This window comes from Podarcis vaucheri (genome assembly GCF_965113315.1).
Source record: "Podarcis vaucheri genome assembly, chromosome: 7".
NCBI classification, from domain to species: Eukaryota; Metazoa; Chordata; class Lepidosauria; order Squamata; family Lacertidae; genus Podarcis; species Podarcis vaucheri.
Window position 1 is genome coordinate 28,018,700 of NC_138765.1, and position 23,717 is coordinate 28,042,416.

Below are 23,717 nucleotides of genomic sequence, written 5' to 3' on the forward strand. Positions count from 1 at the left end.
ACGGAGGCCCCATCTGCACTATATATTCACAGCAGCATCATACCAGTTTAAACAGTCGTGGCTCACCCAAAGAATTCTGGGAACTGTAGTTTGCTCAGAGTTGCTAGGCGACCCCTATTTCCCTTCACAGAGCTACAGAGGGATTGATTGTTAAACCACTCCGAGAAGTGTATTATTTATTTATTTAACAAAAGTTATACACCACTTGATTGTAAAACAAACAACAACAACCCTCAAAGCAGTTTGCAAAAAGATAAAACAATAAAATCAAGAAATTCACAATTGTAGTTTAAAACACACCAAAGTTAAAATACTAAAACAGATTAAAATTACCTCAACTTTCTAAGCATCTGGGCAGGCTTGTCTACACAAGAATGTTTTCTGCAGGTGTCAAAAAGAGTACAGTGAAGACGCCTGCTTGATCTCAACAGGCCGGGAGTTCCAAAGTGCAGGTACTGCCACACTAAACAATCAAGTTCTTACAAATGAGAAATAGGTACTATGTGGCACCTGTAGTAGTGCCAATTCCAGCAATCCAAGTGGTTGAGTGGGTAACATGTGGGGTAAGGAGATCTCGTAGGTAAATTGGTCCCAAGTTGTTAAGGGCTTAGGGTGGCGCTGTGGGTAAAAGCCTCAGCGCCTAGGGCTTGCCGATCGAAAGGTCGGCGGTTCGAATCCCCGCGGCGGGGTGCGCTCCCGCTGCTCGGTCCCAGCGCCTGCCAACCTAGCAGTTCAAAAGCACCCCCGGGTGCAAGTAGATAAATAGGTACCGCTTACCAGCGGGAAGGTAAACGGCGTTCCGTGTGCTGCGCTGGCTCGCCAGATGCAGCTTTGTCACGCTGGCCACGTGACCCGGAAGTGTCTCCGGACAGCGCTGGCCCCCGGCCTCTTGAGTCTGTCAAGACTGGCCCGTTCGGGCAGGGGTACCTTTACCTTTAGTAACACCTTGAACTTGGCCCAGTAGCAAATCGGCAATCAGTGCAAAATCTCTGAGCACAAGTGTTGTTTGCTGACGGGGTCTTGCTTCTGTCAGCAATCATGTTGCAGCATTCGGCACTAACTGCAGCTTTCAGATCAAGCGTGAGGGAAGCCCCACATAAGAGTGCATTGCAGTAGTCCAGTTTTGAAGCAACCAACACATAAACTACCATGGCAATGCTTTCCTGGTCCAGGAAAAGATTTAGCTGTCAAACCAACCACAAGCCGGTAAAAGGCATTTCTAGACACTGAGGCTACCTGAGCTTCCAGTGGCAGAGCTGGATTCAGAAGCACCCTCAAACTATGAAGTTGCTCCTTCAGGAAGATTGCAACCACTTCCAGGGCAGGTTACTTACCCATTTCTTGGACACTGGAGCTACTCACCTGCAATGCTTCCATCTTGCCAGGATTCAAGCTCAGCTTGTTTCTCCTCATCCATTTCCCTACTGCGTCCAGGCAATGGCCCAGGGACTGCACGGCCTCTCCTGATTCAGATGTAATGGAGAAACAGAGCTGAGCACCATCAGAATACTGATGGCACCTCGCTCCAAAACCTCTAAAGATGCCTCCCAACGGCTTCCTGTAGGTCTTAAATAACATAGCGGCCACTCTCCCAGTGCTACTTTCTTGACTCAGTCCTGAAGGTAGGACAGGAACCTACAGTGTCACCAACTCCCATTTCCCAGAACTGGTCCAGGAGGCTACCATAGTCAATGGTATCAAATGCCGACAAGAGATCAAGAAACAGGAGCAAGGTCACACATCCTACTCTCTGCAAAGGTCATCCATCAGGGAGACCAAATATGACTCAGTTCTGTGGCCATGCCTAATCCCAGATGGAAATGGATCTGAATTGTAGCTCTGGGAGGGGAGTAGAGGGTCTCCCGACAACTTTTAGCAAACTACAGTTCCCAGGATTGTTTGGGGGGGGGAGGGGAGCCATGGCTGCTTGAAGTGGTATGATACTGCTATAAACTTATAGTGTAGGTGGGGCCTAAGACCTGAATGGATAGAATCCACGCAGACACAAACACATTCTTCAGCAGCTGCGCTGCACCAACCAGGCAGAAGATTTACTATACTGTACAGGATCAACTTTCTACCAGGCTGGCAAGCAGGGGGAGGGGGTGAAAACCACCTACAGAGCCTCTGCATAGTGTCAGGGGGCTGTTGAGATCAACTCCCCTATTCCAGCCACTGTTCCTGTATTTTCATCATGATGTGCCTTTTACTACTGCTCTTATCTTGCTTTCTACATCACTGGAGCAGTCAGTTTTTACCCAGCACCCTTTGCTGGCAATCACACCTGGAATTTGGTTTGGAAAATCCCTGAACTAAAAGCAACTTCATTACCAGAGTTATGTGTGCATTAAACAAAATTCTGATCAAAGTTTGCTCCTAGGTAGCACTAATTCTGTGCCATGGGGGGGGGGGTGGTCTGATCATTTTGTACAAATTTGAAATACCTGCACATATTTGCTTATTTTGGATAACTTATTTGGCATTTGCTAGCCCATGCAGAAGAAGGGGAGAGTACTCCAATTTCCACCTTCTTTCTGCTTAGTTCCCTCTGCTACCGCCCAGCTCCAGCATCAGGCATTGTCTACAAATTTTCAAGCTAGTCATGAGTACTAGAAACCTGATGGAGTTTAAATAAAAAAGTAAAGCCAGGACTTTATACGCCCAGAATGCCAAATGCGAGGCTCCCACGGCACAATCACAGATTAACACACAGCCCCGAGCACTATCATCTTGATGCTAGGGTGCCCAACATTTAGTCAACAGGGAACTCCCAAAACGAAGGAGAAACAGCTCCCAAAATCTCCCACATGCCTCGTTTGGTTGACAAAGAGGGCACAAGAAACTCAGGTTGCTCTGGATTCATGCAGAATTGCATTGCCACATTTACCTAACAAAGAAGAAGCTGGTGCAAGATCTTCCTGCGCCTGAGGTGAAGGCTTCCATGCCAACTGGCATGACCTAGAAGGAGTCCTGCTAAAAATGCGACAGGGTGGAAAAATCAGAAGGTTCCTGTAGTTTTGCAATAATGCTGTTGCGGCAAGGGCAAAGCAGCCCCCAGGCCTTTAGGAGACGCCTTGGATGTGCAACCACAGCCAGAGACTTTGCAGCATTTCAACAAACCGAGTCAACCGGTAGAACCCTCGCCAGAGATTTGAGGGGTGTGGTGAAGGGCACTGCCTAGGGACGACCACAAGAATCCTGCAATCCTTGCCTCTGCCCTCCTCAACCCCAGCCCACCCCCACCTGAGCTCCGGCTCCCACAATGGAAACCTGAGGTAGGCCGAAAAGGAGCAATCACCATTCCAGGCAGCAGCGGCCTCTCCTCTTTCAGGCTCAGCTCCCAGGAGAGCTGGGGCAGGCTTTGTTCAGGAATTGGAGAATGGGCCAGAGAAAGAGAGAGAGAGAGAGAGACATGGTCCCTGCCAGCGCTTGTGTTTCACTCTCATGGAATGCTGAGGAGAGGGGAGCGGAGCAGGAAGAGAGCCCCCCCAGCACCCCCCACCCCAAACAAAGGGCTTTGGACAAGGGGAAGTGAGGGAGGGTTGCGGGGTTACAGCTCAGAAGCAGAAGGTATTTGTGCTAGGGTAGGGGTGCAGCATGAAGGCTGGCTTTTGCAAGCAAGTTTTAGTCAACTACTGGGCATGTAAGGGAATGTGGATACTCACATGGGGGTAACTGAAGGACCATTAAGTTTGGGGGCACACTCATCCACGTATACACCATGGGTATTTGTTGAGGGAAGCATGTTCATCAGCCCTCCATCCAGAAGAAAGTTCCAGAGAGTAAATTTCAGTGAACTGTATGAAACACATGTATCAAAGGATGCGGCCTTTGCAGGATTGGAGCTGAGAGTTGGGCTTCTCACTACTTAATACCCCTTGCCAAGGCATCTTAGAAGCACAGCACCTTCCCATCTACTTCAGTCATCATTGGAGCAATTATCATCAGCCAAGTCCCATTAAAGGCAAATCCACAACTGTCGAACTGCTCCGTGCACCCACTAGGCTTTGGAGGAAGGTCAGCAAATGCACAAGGGGATTCCAGGACCTGCTGTTATGTGGCAGAAAATGGCATGGTTCTGCAGAAACCAGCAAGAATGAAAAACTGGGGGGATTTCCCTTTGCACATAGGATAAGGCTATTAATGGCTACTAGCCATGATGGCTACATTCTGCTTCCACAGGCGGAACACCAGTTGCTGTTGCTCTCAAGCTATGATTGGGAGTTTCTCATAGACATCTGGTTAGCCACGGTGGGAAGAGGATATTGAACTAGATAGAGAGGCCTTTGGCCTGATCCAGCAGGGCTCTTCTTGTACCCTTAATATTGTGCTGAAGGTGGGATTCACTGCAGAGGATCACTTAACACCACCTCCAAATCATTTCCCAATCAACCAAGGCATTAACATGCATGGAGGAAGTGGGACACTGGAAATGATAGAAAAAAGAAGAGGGTCTGTATTCATGCACACAATGACGTGGACCCTGGGCTACAGAACACGCCATGATAAAACGGTTTCAGTCAGCTGAAATTATAAAACAAGGTTCTTGGTCATGTTTATGAAGATCCCACTACATTTCCTATACTAGAACCAAAGGAGGAGGGTACTCTTCTCCAATCATAACAAAACATCCTCTTGCTGGCTTCACAGGGATATGGAATCAGGTGTAGAGGTGAGATTTGAAGTACACCTGCACTTCCCTGGGGCCTTTGGAGGAAGGGGCAGGAAGAGAGGGAAACCACATATTTGTGGAGAGTATTTGCTAGCTGGCTGCCCCATCTGTCTGTTTTACACAAGCTTCTTCCTGCACCACTATCCCCTCTTTCAGAAAGAGAGAAGGATGGAAGGAAAACAATTGGGGAGGGTGGGAAGAAGAGAGAAGGAGGGAGAAATGAACAGGAAAGATTCCAACCCACCCAGGCCTGTTCAAATATTTAGCATGTGCTTGCTAGGTGTTTCTGCTGCCTTTAGGGTACCTTGGTGTTTGAAGCATCAGAGAGCAAAGAACAGGAAAAATCCGGGGGGGGGGGAAGAGAGTAGAGAACGAAGAGGTAAAAAAAATAAAAATAAAGAATGGACCAGCAGAGTGTGCGAGAGGAAGCTTTCTGGATTGTGTCCATCTCCATTTAACGGCTAGCATTATGAGCACTAAGGAGTACAGATGGCTGCAGTGCAGAGCTAAGGGCAGAGCTGGGCGCCTGGGGGAGCAGGGGGTTAAGAGCAGAGAGAGAATGACTCCTCAAATTGCACCTGGAAAGCCTCCGAGTTGGGGAGAGGAAGAGAGCAGAGGCCTCCAGTGAGGATTTACACATTGGCTGGAAGGGGGGTGGGGAGGGAGAAGAGAGGCCTCTGGAATTTACCTTTGATCAGTCAGGCAGAGATGCCAGCCATGTGTTGAGCTGCACACCACTGACCCTGCAGACCCACATACCTTGCGCTCCAGGGAGCCCAGGGATATAGGTAGCAGTTCCCATTCTTGCTCACAAGGAGATGGCAGCTAGGGTTACACTAAGCAGGTCCCTCCAGGCTTGGATCCTGTTCCATTACAGTTCACATCAGGCATTTCAGGAGGACATCGCCCCCACCCACACACCAGCCTGGCTGCCTCAGACACCTCCCTCTTTGCCCCCCCCCACCTCCACCCGAGTCCTCTTCCCAGCAATCTGTATTCCTCACAGACTCAGCAACCGCGCACACAGCTACCTTCGAGCTGCCCAATGGCTCCCGAGTGACCCGGGGGACAGCAGGCAGCTGTGACACTTCAGTAGCCAATGTGAGCAGAAGGACTCTCTGCCTCGCTTTTCTTTTTTCTTTTTTTAACTAGCGCATTAAATGGCACTTTTGGCAGGGGGGGGGCGCGTTACTGTCTGCCCTTGCTCTCTTTGCCTGCCCCTCATCCCTTCCAATATGGAATCTGACCCCTCATTCCTAGCTTATTCCTCCAGAGGGTTGTCAGCCATTCAGAGGGTGTTTTATAAAAAAAAAACAACCCACACACCCCAGTCCAAAATAAGCTTCCTACTTATAAGGGGGTCGAGTTCCACTGGTATTTTGGTTGTTTCATGAAGGAAATAGAAGGTGTGAAGGTGTTTGGAACTGTGCATCTACACCAACTTTGATCAATCGTGCCTTCAATCTCAAAAAATAAAAATAAACGTTGAGGACTTCTGGAGGTAGAAAAGAGCAACTGCAACTTCTCCCGCCTCCCAACCACACATAAACTTTTGGTATTGTAGAATTATAACACACACATAGTCTTGTTGATGCCCGTTCTGGAAACAACACGCAGAGAAATAAAAAGGTAGCCAACCCGATGTCCAAAATATCTGGAGGGCACTTGCTTGGCAAAGGCTAGTCTAACACAAATCATTAAGGACTAGTGACTTGTTTGCCAGCCCATTTCTTATACTGTAATACTCAAATTAATGCAAGCAGAGACTCACGACTATGGCAGTGGGGCTGCAATTGTCCTTCTTGGGGCTCCCACACACGACAACTGCCACATTTTAACAAAGCAAAGCTTGCTTCATGGCTACTATGAAAAACACGCAGGGCAAACTCCTTAACAGACGGCCAGGTGCTTAGGGGGCTGTGCAGCTCAGAAAGGGAATCCACACACCCTCACTGGTTATATGTTAGAAAGCAATGCTGGCAAGGGAAAGAGCCCACAGGACCAATGGGGCAGGGAACACCTTTCCTTAAGGGGCAGCACCACAACAGAACAGAGCACCTAAGTGGCCCACACAAGCCAGCAGACTGCGATGGAAAGCAGAAAGTCCACAATGGAGGCTAAGCAGCAAAAAAAAAAAAAAAACAAGAAAAAGAGGGCTAGGGGTACATTAGTTCCTTATCTCACACACAATTGACACCCGGGGCAAAGGGATAGCTCAGTGGGTAGAGCATAAGGCTCTTAATCTCAGGGTGGTGGGTCACGCTGGGAAAGATATTACTGCATTGCAGGGGATTGGACTAGATGACCCTCGGGGTGCCTCCCAACAATTCCACAATGCTGGAAAGCCTGGGGAAGACAGCTAGACAACATTACCTGCAATGTTGGTGGGATGGGGCCGCAGCTCAGGGATGGAGCACATGCTCTGCATGCAAAACATCCCAGTTTCGATCCCTGCAGAGCCACTGCCAGCCAGTGTAAAATAGGGGCAGCCAGTAGTGCCCTCCAGATGTGCTATTGTGTTGTCTTCTCCCTAACATGTTGCTGCTACAAGCCACATTTCCCCAGCTCCAACCAATACTTTGCACAGCCCTAGGAAAGAATGCCCCACATGATGGGTTTTCTGCTTGTTCCCACCAAAGCCCACTCCATGCATTTGCAGCCCTCGTCAGCCTCTATCCACCCGTTCCACAAACCTAGCTGAATTCTTCCCTCCTTCCCCCTCGTCTCTCCGCCACTACCATAAATAAACCCTTTTTCCACACTTGGCATGTGCCCTCTGCACTCTCAGCTCCTCACCCACAAAGTTCTACTTATTTAGCCTCTTCTGCTGCTGTTCCTTCAAGCCACTGTGGGTAACAAGGGCGGGGGGACAGGGAAGGAAAGATAATCACAAGTCAATTCATTCCGTTTCGATGCCAAAAATGCATGAAGCTATGCAAAACAATTGAAGAGCCCAATCTGACAAAGCATTAAAGGTCATTGTGATACCCCAAAATGCAACCCCCTTAACACATCACAAACATTCAGACTACATGGAACAACCTCCCCCTCTGAAATAAGGCAAGAACCAGATGTGATGCGTTTCCAGCCCTGGCTAAGAACCCTACTTACTTTCCCAGGCCTTTGCAGACCATTGATATCAGCTGCTGTTTTATTTTGAGTCTGCACTACTGCTGCTGCAATGAGTGATTTAAGGTATTCTGATATCTTTTAATATTGCTTGAAGCCCCCTTTTGTGGGTTGTTTTGTGTTGTTGTTTCTGTAGGAGTTTTTTTACACATTTTAAAACAAATAATACAAACACATTGCAAAAAGGGCACAGTGTCAGAAAGAAAGAGCTACACCCCCTTAAAGAGAGTCTGTATCTCCCAGCTTTTGCAAAAAAGAAAGGGATGCTGCCCACTATTTTTATTTATTTATTTTACAAAATTGATATACTACTAACCAGAACAAAAGACATCTAAGCAGTTTATGCTAGTGTATGTAGGTATTGGGGAAGCCAGAACTTAGGGCTTGCTGATCAGAAGGTTGGCAGTTCGAATCCTCACAACGGGGTGAGCTCCCGTTGCTCAGTCCCTGCTCCTGCCAACCTAGCAGTTTGAAAGCACGTCAAAGTGCAAGTAGATAAATAGGTACAGCTCCAGTGGGAAGGTAAACGGCGTTTCCGTGCGCTGCTCTGGTTTGCCAGAAGCGGCTTAGTCATGCTGGCCACAGGACCTGGAAGCTGTACGCCGGCTCCCTCGGTCAATACAGTGGTACCTCTGGTTACATACTTAATTCGTTCCAGAGGTCCGTTCTTAACCTGAAGCACCACTTTAGCTAATGGGGCCTCCCACTGCCGCCGCGCCACCACTGCACAATTTCTGTTCTCATCCTGAAGCAAAATTCTTAACCTGAGGTACTATTTCTGGGTTAGCGGAGTCTGTAACCTGAAGCATATGTAACCTGAAGCATATATACTGTATATGCTGTAAAGCGAGATGAGCGCCGCAACCCAAGAGTTACTGTGGCAGCAGCGGCTCCAAAGCAGCAGCTGCGGGCTCCGCTCTGCGCCGGGATAGAGCCACCCGGCGCGGAGCCCGCCCACTGCTCCTTCGGAAGCAGCAGCAGGGGTGGGGGGCTCCGCTCTGCTCTAGGCGGCTTTCTCCCTGCGCGGAGATGCCCGGTGTATTAGGCGACTGGGCTTAGAAGACGAACCCCCAAATTGCAGCTGCCAATTTGGGGGGTCATCTAATACGCCCAGTAGCCTAATACGCTGGAATCTACGGTATACCTCCTTACACCAGCTGCTGGGAATTGCAGGTGGGCAGAGTGCTGTTGCACTCAGGTCTGGCTTGCAAGCTTCCCATAGGCATCTGGTTGGCCACTGTGAGAGCAGGATGTTGAACTAGATGGGTCTTTGGCTTGATGCAGCAGGGCTCTTCTCATGTTCTTATGCACCATTGAGTAATTACAGTTGTACCAATTTTTCCTTTTCTGCTAAAAAAAAGAATGCTAAAAGCAAAAGAAGCCACACACAAAATCTCAAAATAATTTATTTTTATTTTTTTAAAAGAGAGACAAATATAAATGCAAGATGAATGGTGGCAAACAGGGTGCAAGGGGAGAAGGACTTGGATTTCAAGGTTGCAGAACAGGTTCTTTTCTCTTTTCTCTACCGAGGCAACCTAAACTCATTGTAAAATTCAAATGCTGCTGTTGTGAAATCCACTGATAGAGCTTGTACACCTTCCTTCCTACAACAAAGCAGCATGCAGTTCTTGTTTGCTATCCATTTCTTTGTGCTTGCTTCAGCTCTACACCTTTCTCTTCTCATTATATTCCTGCTGGAGTTGTCTGACTTAAGAGGGCAGTGAGCTCTTGAGCACTGTAGACGTGGGGTGGCGAAATGCCCTCCAGATGCTCACAGACTACAGTTCCCATCATCCCCCAACACTGGCCATGCTGACTGAGGCTGATGGGACTTGGCGAAACTGTTGTTCAAAATGCAAGTGTACCCATCTTCTCTCAGAAACAGATTTGCGTTCTCACCCATGCTATCAATGTACAGACCTCTGAAAATTGGGAAAAAGTTTGAAGGTGCCCTCAGGACAGAGGACTGGATCTTCACTAGGAGTTTTGTGCCCAGCTGTATTATTAATTATTATTATTATGCTTCTGCTTCAGTGGAGGAAAGCAGATGAGCCACCCTCCCCTTCATACAATGTAGATATCCAGAACTTGTAGGAAAACTTAACATATTTGCCATGTCCTACCTTGTAATCTCAGAGAACTCTTGATAAACACAGGTCACATCCCCACCGTATACTTAATGTACCTGGTTTCCCCCGCAATAGTCCTGCAAACCATAGTTTACCCCTGATAAAGTTGTAATTCTATGCAGCCTTAACAAAACTACAGTTCCCAGGACTCTTTGTGGAAAACCATGTATGATATGCAGGCAGCCAAACAGTACAGTCCTGAAGTGAAATAATGAACTGTGCCACTTGAGGCTGTTATGTGTGGGATCATGTTACTGAAGAAAACCCCAAGGAAAATCTCATTACAGAGTTTAAAAAAAACAACTCAGAACCTCTCTTTGATGTTAGTTTTTTGTTTGACATGCAGAAATTTCTCCCTCCCACCCCTCAAATATGATATTCCCAGTCCCCTGCAGCCTGAAGTAGTACAGTCCATTCAACCCCCTCATTCGACTGCATAGGTGGACTAGGTCCCTGAGCTTTTCAGCCAATGGAGCTGGGTTCCCTGCACATGTGCTAAAAGGCTGTGCTCGCCCCACCCCACCCCCACCAGCAAAGTCCCCAGTGAAATTTCAACTTTGCTGTGTATTGCATGTGTTTTCAAACCCCACCTGCTGATCCCATTCACAGTCCCCTTTGAGCAGCAGTGTAACCAAACACCAGCTCCCACATACCAACTGGTGGGTGCCATTTGGGAACAGCCAGCAACCCTTTCCCTTGAGGAACAGGAGCTGCGGATTCTCACTAAACGGCATCTCTGCCATCATTTAGGCAGCACCATCCTACTCTGCTATGCACCTGGATCTGCAACACCAGCTGCCTCTCTGAACTCCCTTTCCAGCGAGGGCCGCCCCATCGTCCACTCCCATACCTCTCCAAAGCACCACCACATTATCCACCTTTGGGAGCAAATATGCACCAGCTAACTAAGGCTGTGGAAAAAACATCCAGGTGTGTTTGCACCGCCTTCTACTGAAGTTCCAGGGTAGGGAAGAGCGTGGGTGAGCGAAAGAGAGATGTTCCTCCATGCTGATAGTGAGATCAGAGGAACACAGGAAGCTGCCTTAGGTCATGTCAGATCATTGGTTCATCCGACTCATTATTTGCACTGACCAACAGCAGCTCTCTGGGGTTTCAGGCACAGATTCTCTCCCAGCCCCACCTGGAGATGTCAGGGATTGAATCAGGGACTTTCTGCATTCGTGGCAGATGCTCAACTGCTGAGCTGTGGCCCCTTCTCCTAAATCTCATCATCTCAAAGTCACCAGTTCAGATCCCAATGTCATTGCTTCTCAACCTCCTCCTCCCATCTACCGCATGGAGATAATACTGGCCTGCTGTGTTGTATTCAGGTACAGTGAATTAGCCGTGCACTTTCCCCTTTAGCACAGCTCGGACTCCGAATGACACTCCCTCCTAAAGGGATAGTCAGTGTGGCACTCTCCCCATCAGCCCTGGCCAGCATGGCCAACTGTCCACCAATGTCTGGACCCAAGCCCAACAACATGTCTGCCATTCCCACTTTATTACATTTTGAAATGTTCGGGTTTTTTCCCCTTGAACATTGATTAAGCTGCCCTGGAAACATTTATTTAAAGAGAGATGTAAATTTATTAACAAAACAATAAGATGCCCCAGCATCAAGGGTTTTAAAATTGGAGATTGTCTACAGCCTAACTCTAATCTGCTCTGCTGTGGCTGTTGCTCTCACCTGCCTTTAATTATTTTGATGCTGTATTTTGAATTATTTAATTGATTACTGCATGCTGTGTATTATTATTATTACTACTACTACTACTACTACTACTACTTCTATTTATTAGATTTCTTACCCGCCCATTAACATAAGGTCCCAGGGCAGGTTACAGCAATTTGAAAATACCTTTTTTAAAAAAAACAAAAAAACATCAGTATAAAACAAATTACAGCCAATAGAATATACTGTGGCACCTCTGGTATCTTTAGGCCACCTCTGGTAACAGCATATTAAAGGCAGGCTCCCAGTCCAGTTCAGGAGAATAAAGTTTTTAGCTTGATGCTTGCAGGGCACCAATACTGGTGCCTCATAAGCCTGGGGAAGAGAGTGTTCTGTAAATGGAGCAGCAGCAGCACAAAAAAGGCCCTTATCCCAGTCTGCACCTACCTACAGTCATACAGAGGAGAGCCTTCTAAACGGAGCTGAAAGATTAAGACAGGTTAAATGGGAAAAGGCAGCCTTTCAAGCAGACGACAGGTTACATCAGGGCTGTATGAACATTAGCCTTGCAGGATCTAGTTTGTTTTTTATGGGGTCCGCTGTCCAGGGTCTGGAGCAAATCAATGGCTTAAAGCAAGTCAATGCACAGTTCAGAATTATAGAACTGGGTGCCCCTGTGCAGGCACACCCTCAGCCCAGGAACTGAGCTCAGAGCCCTTACACCTTACAAAATCCACTCCTTGTCTTCCCCTCCCCATGACGTTTATTGCTTTAGCAGCATAATTCAGGAATACAACAAGTCTTCTTGTGGTTGCTTTGGAAGCCCATTTCCGGTTTACCCCAGATCATTACCAGGATATCCTGATCTCTATTTTGCCTACCTCTGGGCTACAATGAAAGGTTCACCTAGGCCTGAAGCATCTCCGATTGACACCCATGCATCCTTTTCTCAAAATACACCCAAGTACAAGTACATGACAGTAACCACAATTTTCTACAGACAGCAAGTGACGCCATCCATCCATCCCCCACTCGCTCTCTCTGTTTTAAAGGCCTCATAATTACAGCAATTATTTACTACAGTAATTACAGCTTAGGGAAGAAACAGAAGTGAAGTAGTTATGGGGCAAAATAATTCAGATACAACTACTTTGGGTTTAAAACAACATCAACAGAAGAACAACATGAACATACTCCTGAATTCTGCTCTATTAACCTCTTAGCTGGTGTCATCTTCTGAAGTTCATATGGCACTGTATGGACACAATGTCAAAGGAGAAACAACATAGTATTGCCAGGGCCGATCCTACCATTAGGCAGAATGAGGACGCTGCCTCAGGCAGCTGATTTTGAGTATAATGAAAGGACAGCAAATTGCTGGTTACTTAATTTATTGTTTTTGTATTTTTACCGGCAGGGAGGGGGGAAAGGTAATTGTGGTATTTTCTGCCTCGTGAGAAATAACTTGGCCGCCCTTGGATGCTATGCACCTTGACTCAGGTGGGCGAGGGACACTATTCGATTCTCTGCCTTAGGCAGCAAAATATCTTAGGCCAGCCCCAAGTATTGCTCCCTGGGATGTCTAATACAAAGATATGGCTGGGCTTCAAAATGCCAAAACTTCTTATACAAGAAGAGCTGGAAGATTTACAAGGTAATCCCAGCCATGTCTACTCAGAAGTAAGTCCTGCTGAATTCAGTGGGGCTTATTCCTGGGTAGGTAGGGTTCAGAGTTCAGCTTTAGTGTATTTTACCCTGAAAGTAATTAATACTTTACAAACATTTTGTGGAAATATGCCTAGAGACAGGATTTTTGTTTTGGAACCAAGTGCTGTAAAACTTGCCAGAAAGGATATCTATTTCTTTAAAATATTCAGATCAGAAAAACTAGAAAAGCTAACAAAACCAAGGTAACACCTTAATACCAATTTCATTAGAGGTCTATCCTTTCCTTCCTCTAACACAAAGTTTCCCAAACTTGGGTCTCCAGCTGCTTTTGGACTGCAACTCCCATTATCCATAGCTAGCAGAACCAGTGGTCACGGATGATGGGAATTATAGTCTAAAACCAGCTGAAAACCCAAGTTTGGGAAACCCTGCTATAACGAAAGGATGGGGAACTTCTGGCCCTCTGGAGGCTGTTGAACTACATTCCCCACCATCCCTGACTATTGGCCATGCCAGTTAAGGCTGATGGGAGTTGGGAGTGCAACATCTGGAGGGCTAAAATTTCCCCACCCCTGCTCCAATACAACAGGCACCAGAGACGCATCTGCTCAGGAGTCACAGCCAACTGTTCCTTTCCAACTCTACAGTTCTATGATACCTCCCGGTTCATTCCTGGTGTAGGATACTTAAGTTTTGGTCAGCTGATAGAAGCATGAATTGTCCCTGCAGAGAAAACACTCCTTCACCTGATCCAAGCCAAGCCAAAACAGACCCCAGAACTAACTTAAAATAAGCACCACCTAAACTCATACTATGCTATGCTGCATGACTGATACTAGAACTAGGCATGCAAGCTTTAGACCCAGTTAGACTCTGGAGCTTTATCACCCAATAAAGCATCAAGGGAAAGGCAAGTACCTTTTTGCCCCAAGACACCAGCCCTGCTATGGTCCCCAGCTGTTTGCTTACTGCTAGCCACATAGCCTGGCAAGGGTCTGCAGCAGTGCATGTATCTTGGGAGCACCAAGTCAATGCTCTCAATCCCTGGACTGATACCTAGATAGGTATCGTGGGTAAGGAATATAGCTCAGCAGCAGAGTTGCCTTGCATGCAGAAGATCACAGGTTCAGTCCCTAGAATCTCCAAATAGGACTGGGAGAGACTCCTGCCTGAAATCCTCTCAGTTAGTACGTATAGAAAATAGTGAGTTTATTGAACCAATTGTTTGACTCAGTATAAAGGCAGCAACCTATGTTAGCTAGCCTTGAGAAGACCACTACCTTCTCTGTGGAACAGCAGGAAAGACCAAATTCCAAAGCACCAAGGCTGAAGCCAAAGCTGATTCTTTTAAGAGGGCATGCATAGAATTAGCCACAAATGCTTTTGTAACAGGCACTAGAGTCAAACACTCCAGTAGGAAGGGATGTTGTTCAGTGGCATAGAATTTGCTTGAATGCAGAAGGTCCCAAGTTCAATCCCTGGCATCTCCAGGTAGGGCTGGGAGAGACTATTGCCTGAAACCCTGGAGAGCCCCACTGCCAGCCAGCATGTGGACCAAACTGAGCTTGATGACCAATGGTTTGAGTCAATATAAAGAAGCTTCCTGTGTTCCTATAACTGTAGCAGCACCCAAAAGCCTGGTTGCCTGCTAATTTGCAAAAGAAATGCCAGTAGACAGATATTTTTAAACTAGCATTTTACTGTAAAGGGAAACAACTATAAACAAATACATCGGCATACGTTTGGATATACGTTGTGGTAGAATGCACCACATATTAAAGTTTTGTGTTCTAGTATGCATCTAAGAGAAATCCATAATTTGATGCACTTGACGCTAGAGACTGAGCTCAAGAAGAGGTTGCCCCTTATGACAGAGGTCTGGAGGTTAGGCATGGAAAGAGACCTGGGTAATAACCCTCAACTCCTTTACAGTGAATAAGCCACACTGAAGATAATGGGATTTGCTTCCAAGTAAACATGCATCAGATTTGTGGCCTACAGTTCTTGTAGGGGAGATGCCACCACTAGGAATAAACATGCAGTTACATCCATGCAATGGGGCTTTTCATCACAACGATCTGTGCAAAGTACTAGCACATGCTCACATCATGCTCACATCCAACAACGTGCGATACTCATTCGTTCGGAGGATCATACAAGTTCAAGAATCTTGTCTCCCATAACCCCATCACACATGCAGCATGAATCATGCATCATGGTTACCATATTCATGCTATACCACAAACGAGGCAGACAAAACGCTAATACGTCAATGGCCTGAAGAACACTGTCAGTTTCCATGCACCATGGCAGATTTTGCATTGCTGTTGTTTGCTGTTTTTTAAAAAGTGTGACTTAACTTTTTGAAGTGGATGCTGAACTCTTAACAAAACCCCGCTGTGAACTTTGGAGGGGACAGCGATAAGATAGGAGCACCGGAAGCTGCCATATACGAAGTCAGACCATGGACCCATCTAGCGCAGTATTGTCTACACTGATTGGCAGCGGCTGTCCAGATCTTCAGGCAAGGTTCTCTCCTGGTCCCACTGGGAGATGCCAGTGATTGAACTAGGGTTCTCTTGCATGCAAAGCAGATGCTCTACCACAGAGCTACAAGCCTTCCCAATATCAAGAATACTTACATCACAAGTCTTTTGACTATTCAGAATATTACTATACTATTTTATTTTTTAAGGTCATGTTTGAATGACAGAGGTTGATTAGTTGCTTCAAAAGCATAAAGCAAATTAGACTATCAAGAGCATCCCCCTTCGCCAGGACTGGCAACATGCATGATGAGGAACTTGCAAGTCCATGGATGCAGATTGTCCAAACTGACTAAATTTAACCCCTTTCTCCTAGAAGGAAAAACACACACATGTCAAACGTGAAAACAGCAACAGTCCTCCTCCTCCCCTCTGTTATCTGTTGCTCCAAAGAAAGGAGGGTGGAATCATCATATGAGGAACTTTGCAATTTCCAAGGATGTGCAGAATATCTAGCGGAGTCTCTCTCTTCTCTTGGCCTACACAACTTATAACCCACCAGTCAGACTTGTCAGGTGCTTTGACATTCCCATATCTCTGGGCAGATGGCAAAATAACAACACAGGATATGGATGCCCAGCAGGGTGGCATGCATGGTTGGCAGAGCACATTCACTTTAGCAAGGCACTAACTGAGCAGGGCTACACTACCCACCACTCATCCACAACCACCAGTGCAAGAACCAGGCACCCCAACCCTGGTGCCCTCCAGATATAGTTGGACTCCAGCTCCTATCATCTCCAAACCATATGGTCAGGGATGATGGGAGTTGTGGTCCAGCAACACCTAGAGGAAATCAGGTTTGGGGAAGGTTGCTTTAGAATAATCTTACTTGTTAACCACCACCAGAATTCCTAATCTCCATGATAGGGACATTCTCAGTCTGGAAAGTAAACATACTCCTCTTCCTCACGTATCACCCAAATGAATTCCTACCATAAAAGAAGGTGGGACAGAAGCTACAAGCAGTGAGTTGGGAGCACTATTAAGGGTGACAGACAAACAGGCCTAGCTCCATGGTTGGCATGATCTACAAGGTAGGTCTCCTGCACAAGCTTGCCAAAATTATAGGGAACTTTCCTGCAAATTCTGCCTCTGGTTTATTAGTGTGCACTGCCTCAAGCTGCTCTGGCCCTGCTCTCACTCTTCCACCACATCAGTGCAACTTTTTTAAAAACAAACAAACAAACCCACCTTTATTTATCCTTATTTCCAATGACAAGAGGTTCCCATACTGTTAGTTCCCCTTGCTATTTGAATTGATGAATTGGCCCTGAAGCAGCTTGAAACATCTCTGCTCAACAACTCCTTGGGATTTGTTTTAATAGGTAAGATAGTTCTATCCTGGCTGAGAGAACCATGGTATCCTGTGAAGTTCATGGCACCGACCAACCAACAGGTGACCACATAGAAGGCTCCTACAAAACAGAGACCCGTTCTAATATTAAGCAACCGCCCCCAACCTGGTAGCTTCCAGGTGGTTTGTTGGGACTACAACTCCCATGATCCACTGATCACGCTGGCTAGGGTTGATGGGAGTTTTAGTCCCAAATAAACATCTGGAGGGAACCAGATTGAGCGGGAAGGCTGCTTCAGCACTTCAGCTAAAAGTTCCATAGGAAGGCCTGTTGCCCAGAGGACTCATTCATCACAAGCTGGAATACAGGCCAGAGGTGTTTTTAGACTGAGATTCCCAAACCACTCAGCACTCTTCATCCCCCTCACATTCTTGCCAGAGCATGCACCCAGGGCAATATGACCTGGACATTATTCCACACAGCTAGAATTATGCCTTCGGACAAGGCCTTGACGTACATACCCCAACCAAACAGGAAGTAGCTTCCCCACCATCACCCCTATTCCCAGGCCCCCATTCCTCAGTCCCGGATCTCATTACAAACACAGTCCTCCCTACAACACAAACCTGTTTATCAAGACACTGGTCTCTTTCTCTGTCTCCCTCTCTCTAGCGCTTTAGAGGCTCCGTTTCCACTCGGCTGACACACTCTATTTATAGATGCTTACCATTCTCCCAGATCTTTCTTCAGGGTCTCAGCAGAAATAGACCACCCCCAGGTCCCTGAAGCCTCTCTCTGAGGCAGCTAGGGCAAGGACGCCAGCCAGCCAGCCCCCTCTAGGCCACCCATAACTTTCCACATACTTCCACCTCCTTGTCTCTGCCCAGCTCCTGTTCCAAAATGTTCCATTATGCCCTTGCCTCTGCCCAAGGCACAAACTAGTCCCCCTTCAGCAAGCCTTTTCAGGCTTCCAGTTGCAATCTATATCTCTGGCACGCAGCCCTAGGACGTCCATAGTCCTGTCCTCAGGTACACCACTGTTAAGAGAAAGAGAGAGAGAGAAAGGCGGTGTCACTTAACTGAAAAAAATATACGGCAAGAGCAGGTTTTGACTCTTTCTCAGGGCAAAACTGGCCTAAAGACAGTCACAAGCAGAAACACACACACCATCAGTGTGTTTGGGCTCATTTGGGACACAGAGGTGCAACTGAGTAAAGCTTGAATTTGTGGCACACCGTCCCATGCAGGCCAGTGGATAGTAGCTGAGCAGCACGACATCCACTTTGCATGCAGAAAGTTCAATCCCCCGTACCTCTAGGTAGGGCCAGGAGCGACATCTGCCTTAAACCCTGGAGAGCAGCTGCCAGTCAGGGCAGACGATACTGAGCTAGGTAGACCAGCAGCCTGACACAGTAGAAGGCAGCTTCCTATGTTGCAGTGAGCATAGGAAGCTGCTTCCCACAGATCCAGACCACTGGCCTATCTATCCTAGCAACATCTTACACCACAGTGAGCGCTGGTCTCGCACAGAGGTCTTTTGCCACCCAGAGATGCAAGATCCTTGTAACAGGAGCTGCCAAGGACCTTCTGCATGCAAGGCATGTGCTCTACCAGCAGAGTGAGGGCCCCTCCCCAGTGGGATGTTTCTTGGCATAAACAGTAAGGAGACACCTAGGAGCTCATTAAAAGCAACTCCACATGTACATCAACCTCCAAACAGAGTGGCTGTGGATTTGTTTTACACCCTTGTAAAGAACCTGAGAATCCAGCTTCAGGACCCTCCCGCTTCCACCATGACCGGCACTCTCTCGTCACATACCACTGAACTCAGTCCAGCTGGGGGTGAGAGAACAGACATGTCAAGTCTTAGGCAAGTGGGAAGCGTTCAGACACAGCTCTCCCTTGTTAGTGAAACTTTCTCCATGCAAAGCTATGTCAACAGACCTTGACAACTAAAACCTCAAAGGCTTAATTCAACTATCGCCCAGTGCACCTCATCAGCCAAATTGTTGCAGCTAATTTATTCCTGCATGGGCCCAAGCGTTTTGATTTAGCTTGCTCTGCGAGACAAAGTAGAATATCTAAAGGCAGGAGGAGGAGAATCCACACCCCCCCCGAAAGAAGGCGGACTCAATTCTCTCCCAGGATGTTTACAAGCCCCACACATCAGACTAAGATTTCCCCATAGGGTTAGACACAAGCACCAAGACGATGGCTGTAAAGGCTACAGTCCTATGTACATTTACTTGAGAGTAAGTTCTCCTGAGTCCACATGCATAGAACTTTAGTGCTCAAAATACCAAATTTAAGAAAAGTAAATGACATTCTTTAAGAGAGAGATTGGAAAGCCTTGGGGCTCCCCCCCTCCCCGCAACAGGAAATTCATCTGTGCAACAACACACACACCAGTGTAAGCTGCCTAGAGCTCTTCCAAGGAAGGGCAGGATAAACGAGGTGATCAATAAACAGACACCACACCACGCTTCAGATGCCTTGCCCCATTTTGGCAGGAAGCAAAGTAATTAAGAAGGCTCTGCACAAAATTATAGACTCAGGCTGCAATTCTATGCATGCTTACCTGCAAGTAAGACCCGCTGAAGGTGAGAGAACTAACTTGCGAGTAAAAATAAAAATATGCTCGGGGTTGCACTGCTTCTCCCTCTCATACACACTCAGGTGGCACATTAGAGCTTTAAAGGGAATCAGTCAGGAACTTCGGTGCCTTCCTTCATTTGATTTAAGCTAGAAACCACCTGCCTTCTAGTGGACAGAACCCTGCTTGGCAGCTGTCACTCAACACCCCACTCCACCCCACCCCCCGCGCGCTTGTATGGAGGAAAGAAAAGGGTTATCCCCAAGTGCTTTATTCTGCCTACTGAAAGAATTGCATTCTCCGCACCACCAATTTGTTTGCGTGTCCGAGGCAACTGCGCTACAGGTCCGGTTCTCGCCCGCACCCCCACCCACTCCCACAGCTTGCCAACAAACCCCACGCTACTGAGGAGGACCTGTTTTGCAGGATCTTCCTCCTCCACCGCCGTGACCCTTCACCTCTTCCGCCCCCCTCCCTTCTTGCGATCGATGGGTCCCTTCGCAAACTACAGCCACGGTGATCTTGGAGAGGGGTGCCGCGGGGCGGGGGGAGCGCACGAGAGAGAGAGAGAAAACAAACTCTACAGAGGAGAGAGGACGCAACTTCACCCTTTCTTTCCCAGGGAGGTTCCGCAGGGCGCTTCCGTCCCCAGTTGCGCCTCCCCGCCAGTCCCCACATGCTGAAATAATAAGGGATTGTTTGCCTTCGAGAGCTTCCACTCCCCCCCCCGCACAACTCCTTCCTTTCTCAAAGCATCTCCTCCTCCCCTCCTCACCCACCGCCTCTCTCTAGTCTCTTCCAGTGCCCCCCCCCCGCGCGCCAGTAAACAGATCCGCTTACTCCGAGCCTTCTCAAATGCAAACCCTCCTTTGCTTTTTGCGTCGCGCAACCCCCACCCCCATCTGCATGTGCGAAGCCAGATTAATGTTTACACCTAAAGCGATTTCGGGAGCAATTTAAAGAGCGGCGGTGGGGGGGGGGGGAGAAAGTGGCGGCTGATGATCAGCACATTGCATGGGGGGGGGAGAGAAAGAGAACAACTGAAGAGGAATCGCTTAGGAAAGGAGAAAGAGGGAGGGAGCGAAGGCAGGAAATAAAAAGAAACAACCTTTTTTGCGCTTCAAGTGTCTTGCTCCAACTGCCAAGGTTTTGCTCACACTGGTTGAGACAAAAGGCTGCTTCATACGGACTACACACTAGTTGGCTTTTTTATATAAAAAAAAATCAAATCATTCATTTCTTGCTTCCCTCCGCCGCCGCCGCCTCCCCCCCCCCATCCCTCTTTCCAACCCCATTGATACTTTGCTGTGCCCACATACACGCCGTGGAGCCGTGGGTGGACTGGGGGTGTTCCTCTCCCCCCCTCCCCAGCCAAAGCCATGGGGTTTGTTTTTTATATATATAGAAAAATCAGAACTAGGGTGGGAAAGGAAATTCGGTAGCCATCAAGCATCCTGCACTGGAGGAGCAGGGGGCGGGCAGCGGGTTTGGGGGTCGCCAGAAACAAACACATAAATTTTAAAATAAGAGGGAGGGTTGGAGATCTATTCCTTCTGGAGCAAGGGCTCTGTGGTGGTGGGCAAGGGCTGGACGAGAGAGAGCGCGGGGGAGAGAGAACAGGGCGCATCGCCCGAGTTAACTCACCAGCCTGCTGCTGCTGTGGGGATCCGATCCCTTCGGCGGCGGCGGCGGCGGCTGCCTTTCGGGAGAGACTTTTTTCCTCCAGAGGAGAGGGCTCCGCGCTGCCGGGGAGACTGCCCGACCCTTCGGCGCCACTGCCAACCTTCAGCGACAGCATATTCATCGCCTCTTTGGCCGATCACATTATCCTCACGCAACTCTGCTGGACATGACTCTACGACGCCTCCTCCTTTCCCCCCTCCCCACTCTCGCTCGCTCTCCTCCTTTCTTTCGTTCTTTCTTCCTCCGTCTCTTTTGCCTCCTTCCCTTCCTTTCAAACACGCCACACAAAAGAAAAAGCCAGGAGGAGGGGTAGGAAGGAAAATATGCAAGGCTGGGAGAATTTGCGCTCGCTCTCTCTCGAGCTCCCTGTGTCTTTTTCTCTTTTTCCCCCTCCCTACTCTCTCCACCCCCTTCTCTCTTTACTGCTGCTGGGTGGGAAGGGGGGCGAAGGAAACGAAGACAAACCAGACCCTTGACTGTTTCTCCCTCTTTTTTTCTCTCTCTCTCTTTTGCTGCTGCTGCTCAGCTGGTGCTGGTGGCGATTTCCCTCCCTGCTCGCCGCCTCCTCCTTTTCTCTCGCCTCCTCTCCTGCCGCTTTGCTGCTTTGCTTTTGCTCGCAGAAAGGGGGAGGGAAGGGAAAAAAAGCTGGCTGAGGCTCCCCTCGGCTCGAGCTCCTTAAGAGCTGCTGTCGCTGCCTTGGCTGCCTCCGAAGCTCTCTGCTTACCTTCGCTTGTCAGCGGCAGGAGCAGCATCCGGAACCCCAGGGAGAGACCCGCAAAGCATCCTGGGGGGTGTAGTTCTTTCCGCTAGAAAGGGGAGGGTGAGGGAGGGAAGGTGGTGGTAGCAGCAGCAGAAGACAACGACGACTTTAAAGGGGCGGGATGGACGCTGGTGGGCTGCGCAAAGCGTGGCGGCTTTGCTTCGGATCCCTTCTCCCACGTTGCGGGTTCTCGCGGCCCCCGCCGTTTCCAGCTTGCATGCAGCCGCGATGATGCGGGAGAAGGGAGGGCTGGCGAGTAGCGGGGTGGGGGAAGGTTACGAGCCGCGAATTGCAAAGCGGCTGCGGGATCCTCAACAGGGGCCTGTGCGTGTGGGTGGAATGGAACACTTGGCGGGGCGTGACGCCAGCGCTGCCCCTGGATCCAGGCATGATTCGAGGTAGATTTAGAAAAATTGAAACCAAAAATCCCCGTTTCCATTGCACCCGGCACGACTCAAACCGCTCCCCTCCCCGCAAAAAAAGAAAGATCAGCTGCAACTTCATTCCCCCTCCCTTACCGTGGTGCCTGACTTAAGGAAAGTTTGGACATTCTGTATAGTATTTTTATCCATGCACAATATGCCCATTCATAGTACAGGTATACAAACCATACTTTTCACGGAATGTTTGATGGGCTCAGGGATATACAGTATTGTTTTTAATAAAGAAAATAAATAAATAAAAACACCCCTGTGATTAACGAACTAGTTACTGTTTATGTGTCACCAGTGCCCTCTAATGGTGGGAATTGGGACTCGTGTGCCTCAAGCCCATATACAGCTCTCGCCTTGGCTCTGGGGCAGGGAGCGCTCCACGCTGGCATTGTGGGGGTAGGAGGGTTCCTCTGACGGCGGTGTGCACGCCCACCCTCCTGTCAACTTAGACGAAGCGTGTTTTGCTGCGTTTCCCCAAACTGCAAACCTCCTTGGACCAGAGGCAGCTGATAGCAGAACAAAAGAAAACGTGTGTGCATATGTATACGTACACCTTTTCTTGCACTTTGTGTGTGTGTGTGTGTGTGTGTGTGTGTAGTGCCCCATATATTCCGTGGTGTCTACTGCCCAGGAGGACTGGTGGGGCGGAAGACAGGTGACCCACAGTAGATGGACCCAGAGCATCCTTCTCCCTGCCTGAGCTGGACAAGGGCGGCAACATTGAGACTAAGGCAGAGAAAGGTGACAGGCGGTGCCACTGCTTGCATGTAAGAAGGCTGGCAGGTGGGGCTGGTTGACGCCTGACTGAGGTTGGTGGACCTGCCTGAACTGTATATATATTCAGAGCAAGCACGGTCTCCTGAGTGTGGAGTCTTTATTTAACAAAGGAGCATCCACACAGGAGGTACTTTCATTGTTGCTCAGAAAACACTGAGGTGTGAAAATAGCTTTGTTTTGGGTGGTGGTGTGGAGAACCTGTGGTGGGACCTCCAAACTGGGAAGCGAGAACAGAGGCATACCGTTTCATTGTCTAGAGATAGGCCATTTCCTGTTTTACACTGAGAAACTATTTTAAAGCGTCCCCAGGGACAGAAGAAGGAGCAGCAGGCATCCCCACAAGACACCAG

At 48.4% G+C, this 23,717-nt stretch overlaps 1 protein-coding gene across 1 annotated transcript in view; it reads right to left on the bottom strand.

Moving 5' to 3' along the window:
- AHDC1 (AT-hook DNA binding motif containing 1) overlaps nucleotides 1-22,812 on the bottom strand; it is a 199,074-nt gene extending 176,262 nt beyond the window's left edge. The window contains 2 exon segments of the mRNA XM_082231464.1: nucleotides 1,363-1,463; nucleotides 21,358-22,812. Coding sequence (XP_082087590.1) covers nucleotides 1,363-1,463; nucleotides 21,358-21,517 — 261 coding nt within the window. The 5' untranslated portion in view covers nucleotides 21,518-22,812.
- Between the last annotated feature and the right edge of the window lie 905 nt (nucleotides 22,813-23,717).